General features: G+C 47.0%; 1 protein-coding gene across 2 annotated transcripts; it reads right to left on the bottom strand.

The window, feature by feature from the left end:
- Positions 1 to 2,792: 2,792 nt before the first annotated feature.
- LOC119333486 lies at positions 2,793 to 5,548 on the bottom strand. Of its 2 annotated transcripts, none has more exons than XM_037606365.1 (3): positions 5,376 to 5,548; positions 4,271 to 5,068; positions 2,793 to 3,603 (listed from the first exon to the last, which is right to left on the bottom strand). In XM_037606365.1, the coding sequence occupies exons 2-3, from the start codon at positions 4,958 to 4,960 to the stop codon at positions 3,124 to 3,126; spliced, it is 1,170 nt and encodes a 389-aa protein (XP_037462262.1). In that variant the 5' UTR covers positions 4,961 to 5,068; positions 5,376 to 5,548; the 3' UTR covers positions 2,793 to 3,123. The 2 variants fall into 2 exon arrangements, with proteins under 2 accessions (XP_037462262.1, XP_037462269.1); XM_037606372.1 differs by lacking the exon at positions 5,376 to 5,548 and adding an exon at positions 5,192 to 5,361.
- Positions 5,549 to 6,475: the final 927 nt, after the last annotated feature.

Genomic DNA, 6,475 nt, shown 5'->3' on the forward strand with positions numbered 1-6,475 from the left:
GACCTGTTTTTGACGTTTGCAATGTTTTTATGCGGGGTACGGTAGATATCTCTCGCCTGAACTTTCGGGTTCTCTCTCTGATCCCCAAGGTTCCGGGCGCGGATCATATTAGGCTCTTCCGCCCCATAGCGTTGATTAATGTTTCGTTTAAAATTTGTGCTAAGGCTTGTTCGACCCGCTTGTCTCCGGTAGCTCATCGCATTATTAGTAGGAACCAATCGGCTTTTATTCGTGGCCGTAACATCTTGGAGGGGCCGTTGGTCCTCCAAGAAATCATCCACTCCCTAAAACGCGCTCGACAGCCCGCGATTCTCCTAAAACTAGATTTTGAGAAGGCGCACGATCGTGTGAACTGGGAGTTTCTCCGACAAGTCCTCCTGGATCGAGGATTCTCGTCGGTTTGGGTTCATCGCATGATGCAGTTGGTCTCGGGGGGCCAAACGGCGATTGCGGTGAACGGAGAAGTAGGGAACTTCTTCCGCAACAAGCGCGGGCTGCGTCAAGGGGACCCAGCCTCGCCGTTGTTGTTTAACTTTGTGGCGGACGCCTTGGGCGCCATGCTCGACAGAGCTCGTTTGGCCGGCCACATCAGGGGAGTGGTGGACAATCTGATTCCGGGGGAGTGTCACACCTGCAGTATGCAGACGACACACTTCTCCTCTTCGAGCCCAACACACACAGTATCGCATCGGTCAAGGCCATACTGCTGTGCTTTGAACTCGTGTCGGGACTTAAAATCAACTTTCACAAAAGTGAAGTGGTGTCCATAGGGATGGACGCGGCCGAAAGTCAGCGGGTCGCCAACTTGCTTAACTGCAAACTTGGCCAGTTCCCGTTCACTTACCTCGGTCTCCCGATCGCGGCGAAGAAGTGTTCTATCGCCGATTGGGAACCTCTCTCCTCCAAGGTTGCGGACAGGGGTTGTCCGTGGAGGGGTCGTTTTATGTCTTCAGGGGCTAGACTAATCTTAACCAACTCCAGCCTCTCTTCCCTTCCCATGTTTGCCATGGGTTTGTTCTTGCTGGCGGATGGGGTGCACTCTAAGTTTGATACCCCGCGGTCCCGTTTCTTTTGGGAAGGAGCGGGACCTAAGCGGAAATACCATATGGTTAAATGGCAGGCCGTTTGTCGTCCTAAAGCCCAGGGGGGCCTTGGGATCATCAACTCCAAGTTGATGAACATTGCACTAATGTGGAAGTGGATCTGGAAATTGTTTCAGGGAGAGATTGGCCTCTGGATCGACCTCCTCCGTGCGAAATATTTCCCGCATGGGAATTTCTTCGACGCGGCCTCTCGAGGGTCACCCTTTTGGAACTCCATTCAATCCCTCAAACCCTTCTTCGCCAGGGGCGCGAAGTTTGGGGTTAACAATGGGCGCTCCACGCGTTTCTGGCTAGATCTTTGGATTGGCCAGCGGCCTTTATGGTCGGAGTTTCGCCAACTCTACTCCATAGCAGTCGAGCCCGACCAACTGGTTGATTCGGCTCTTAGCTCCTCCCCACCCTGCATTAATTTCAGACGCGAACTAACGGGGCCGGAGTTGGCGGATTGGGATCGCTTTCGGGCTTTGATTGCGGATGTCCGCTTGTCGAATTCCGCGGACATGATCTCTTGGAGGCTTTCGGGCTCTGGCAAATTCTCTGTCAATTCCCTATACAGAGAGCTCTCCCGCGGCCAGATCCCGTCGGCGGCCACGGGGCTTTGGAAGGCTAAAATCCCCCTCAAGATCAAGGTCTTCCTCTGGCAACTTTGCCAAGATCGCCTTCCTACCTCTATTAACCTTGCTAAACGCAATGGCCCCGCCTCCGGCCCTTGTGCGTTGTGCGGGGCCCCGGAAGATGTTGACCACGCTTTCTTCCGGTGCTCTTTGCCTCGTTTTGCCTGGAGGACGGTCCGTGAGGCCGTGGGGGTGGATTGGGATCCACGCTCCCGATCCGAGCTCGTGTCTTCCTTGTCTCTGGTTCAAGGCACGGCTCGTAGGGTCATGTGGACTTGTTCGGCGGCCATGTTATGGGCTATTTGGAATATTCGTAACAAGTTTACTATTGAGGGCGTGTTTCCCTCGCATCCCGCTGACGTTATCTTCAAATGCATCGTGTTCTTGCAGCAATGGGCTCCGCTGGGAAGACAACAGGACTCTGATCTCCATCGCCAAGCTATTTGTCGTCTGCGCTTTGTCTACTCCGAGTCTCGAGCTCCGTCGCCCACTCCGTTGGCTGCCGCATAGGGATGGGCAGCCCCTTTTGGTCCTAGTATCATCCGAGCCTGCGTGCTCATTTTGTTTGGCCCTTTTGGTCCTAGTATCATCCGAGCCTGCGTGCTCGTTTTCTTTGGCCGATAGCGCCTTGTAACGCACTTTATTCGTTCGTCTCGCGGCTGTTTCCTAACTTAATCGCCCTTTGTCTGCCGCCGTGTGTTGGTCCTGTGGTTGTGATACTCTGCCGGACGTCCCTGACGTCTATGTTCTAAAAAAATTATAAATAGGGTCCAAGGAGCTAAACACTTGAAGCACAAGGACATAAGGACATTGACATGGATATAGCTCTGATTTTATTGCTAAATGGATTTTAACAAAGTCATTTGCCTCACAAAATTTATCTGGAAGCTCACTCTAGAGAAAACAAAGGCCCCTCTTTTTGCTCAAATGTACACTCACATAAGCTGATTCTGAGCTCAACAATGACCAAAACCGGCAAAACAACTGGGAAGGCATCTATCCAGCACTGCAATTGAGGAACTTCCACTGTAAAGAGCAAAAATATAAATCAAATAAATATGGTTTTAAACATCCGTGAAAGCTAAACCTGTGATTCTTTACCTGAACCTGAACAGAGTCAAGATCATAAAAGGTAAGATGACAATGACAGCACAGGCAGTATCAAACATCTTCAACTTGAAGGCAAGAACATACTACTGTACAAATGACCAACATTAGTGCCCCCCAAAATGGAAAAGAAAAGCGACTTACTATCCTACCAAAATAATATAATTTACACGTGGACTAAAACGCCGCGGGACAAATGGACAATAGTTACAGGCCATGCAACATGCGTGGAACCAGCTAATCAGCATAACAATGCTACCAGGCTGCCAGCGTATGCAGTTCAGCACTTCAACTTTGCTCTAGTCAAGAAAAAAGGCCACCATATCTTTCAGGCTGCTCTTCTTTTTCGCCACAGGTGCCCCCTGCACTTGTGCTACAGTCTTCTGCCAGTCGTTTTTCCGCTGCGACGCAAGATTCACGTTCACGGTCCTCGGTACCACAGCCTCAGGTTTATTTTCATAGGCTGCAGGTTCACTATTCCACAGGGGTCCGAGCAATATGTTCATCATATCCTCAGCAACATCACCGGTCATTTTGATACTTGGTGGACGCTCTGGTTCTTCATGTCTCTTGTTCTTGTCTACTCTGCACTCGCTTGGAGTTTCATCTGTGGTAGTAGCTGCCGTGCACTGCATCAACCCCTTTGTTGACCAAGTGCCTGATATTGATCCTCCTGTATCAGCAGGAGTAGAGACTGGAGGCCGTGGAGGACGCTCTTCATAGCGGGCTGTCTTTGTGGTCCGTATATCTTGTAGCTTCGCTTTATCAGCATTTACAATCTGCATCATGCAAATGCATCAGAATACCTTCGGTGGTATACTTAGTTACTCAAAGCAAAACTTCGAACAGGATTGCTGGTTTGCTAGGCAGCTAGAAAATGTAAAAAGGGGGTGAAAAGGTGGTAAATTATTTTCTGCCACACAATGAAATTAGGACCTCAATTCAATGGAGAAGATGTCATTAGCACTCAGAATAAGTCTCCTATTAAGCTTCAGCTTTGGCAGAGAAGTTAGAAATGATACATCATGCTTAATCATGTCTTCAAACTAATGATAGGACTGGACTGAAAAACAAGAGTTTGCCTACATCGTGCATGTTTGTCTCTTGAGAGTTGCATGCACAAATATTATCAAGGTGCAAGCCAGATCGGTCCATGAAATGTATTCACTAGGGTCACTCCTAAGCATAATGGGGCCATTGCCTATTGGCAAAGGTCATTTTTTTTCTAATTATTTCTATAAAACAAGTAATGAGTTGTACTAGATCTGCCTGCGTCAATCAAAAATAAAGCTAATAAATTGGCATGCAGTGCATAATTCTCAGATGTTCGGTGAAGTAATGAACAGGAACCAGCGTATTTAAGGGGAATTGCATAACAACACCAGAAGATGTGTCAAACCTGAAGACAAGTAAAACAACAAAAATGCAATAAGGATTATGGTTTACCTCTTCAGCTATGCTCACAAGATCTTCCACAGTAAGCTCTATCTCATCATCAGTTGTACCTGATGACAATGCTTCTGATCCAACATTATCCGGCTTTTGTTTCTTGCTATTCTTCGGAGCAGCTCTGCAAGTCACTTTTGTCACATTCTTACGAGTTGTTTTCTCAATTTCTTCAAGTTCATCTTTGGAAGAATAATCAGCACTGTCGCGCTTTCTTCTGGTCTTCTCTCTGCCCTGACATCGTTGCAAAGCTCTGGAATTGCCAGCAGTAAGCTCCATCTCATCATCAGTTATTCCTGATGACGATGCATCTGATCCCACATCCTCCAGCATCCGCTTCCTGCTATTCTTCGGAGCAGCTCTTCCCCTAACTTTCCTCTCATTCTTACAAGTTATTTTCTCGATTTCGCCAAATTCATCCGTGACAGCACGATCAGCATCCTTGCTCTTTCTCCTGGCCTTTTCTTTACCCTGGCATCGCTGCAACGCCTTCAGTCCACCAGCATCCTCTGGATCCACAATTTTTTTCTGCCTTCTGATGGGCTTAGCCTGATCTAGAGCCCCTGATCCCTTATCAGATTCCGCCGATTGCTTATTCCGATGCTCAGTCTTTGACATTTCATTACTTGAGCACGGTTTCATCATCCAAGCAGGTAGACATCGCCGATTATCAGGGCATGCTTCAGCCATCTTCAAAGGCAGGCCAACAGAGTATACACAATCCCCTGAATTTGAACTACCCAGTCTCAGTAGGAAAACGAATCAAGAAATTGATCGCAATTTTCTGAACGAGACGATCTGAAACAATAGCCACCCGCACAAGAATTAGATCCTGAATAAACTACATGTCGAATTTTCTCATCGTAAAGAAAGAAAGAAAGAAGGCGAAGTAAAAGGAAGGGGGCCCTAGCCCGATCCAACCCTAGAACCCAAGAAGCGCCAATTTTCCCCGCTCTGAGGGCCCCAAGATCCCATCTTTCCGACGGGGCGACGCCGGAGGACTCACCGGCATCTGACCCCGCCCGCACCTTCTTCTTAGCTGGTTGAGGGGAGAGGGAAAGCGAGGAAAGTCGGGTGTGCCGCGTGGCCGTGGCCGTGGGATTACCTCAATCAAGGAGCCTACGTGGCCAACGGTGCGGTATGGGATTGCCGCAGTGGTTGGTAGGAGCTCCGGTCGGTGAGGCCCTACGGCGGGGCGGAGCGGCTCGCCCAAGGCCGGCGGAGGACGAGACGACGGATTGGGATTTGGAAACGGTTTATGTTGCCTTGACCAGAGACTTCGAGAAAGGAAGGGGTTCATGGATAACTTGAAAGTCGGAGTAATTAAAACGGCCCCAACGGCTCGTTGTCCCGTTCGTATTGGTTAACTTTTCGAAGGTTAAATTTTTTTTAGGGTTCAAAATTTCTACATTCTTATTTCCTTGCAGTTTTTTTTCTACATCTAACGTTACCCTTTTGTAATTCAACATTTACTTACTCACGGTTAGAAAAAGTATTGAACTCACGCGCAAAAAATAAGTATTGAACTACAAGAACATCTTATATTTAAGTTACAGAGTAGGATCATATTTGTACATCCAAATAATCAGTGGTTCTAAACTTTCACGATGACATTTTTTATGATTCATTTAGTTTTCCAGAGTTTGTATCTTTTTACATATTACAATATACTCACTCCGTCTCATAATGTAAGACGTTTTTTGAGTTTAATACTTTTTTTTCCGGGTGAGTCCAATGCTTACATTATGAGACAGAGTAGTAGAAAAGAAAAGATATAGGCATTTTGAACATTTTGGGTATGATATTCTATAACTTTTTATAAGTTCAACACTTTAATATATGTGCATCCAACATTACAAAATATCTACACCATCAAGGATTTGTTCCATAAATAGATAAGTTAGTAAAGAACATATTGATTTACCGATCAACAAATGGGTCCAAATTTAATTGTATCAAGTTGCCAAACATCAAATGTCAGTGAAGAACCAAATAAGGCTAAAACATATGACAGTGCCTTACATATCATTGAGTTGGTGAATCTGGCTCTGGCTTGAGCTGGAATGCTGTCTACTGCGTGATCTGATCCGGTCTGGTTGGTGGACGCCAGGTATGAACAACTCTAGAGCCTGATCACTTGATGTGTGCATGCATGTAATGGGTATCATGGTAATGGTGCTTTGGATCTGCAGAGGCAACCTCTTT

The sequence above is a fragment of the Triticum dicoccoides genome, chromosome 1B, assembly GCF_002162155.2.
Source record: "Triticum dicoccoides isolate Atlit2015 ecotype Zavitan chromosome 1B, WEW_v2.0, whole genome shotgun sequence".
Taxonomy (NCBI): domain Eukaryota; kingdom Viridiplantae; phylum Streptophyta; class Magnoliopsida; order Poales; family Poaceae; genus Triticum; species Triticum dicoccoides.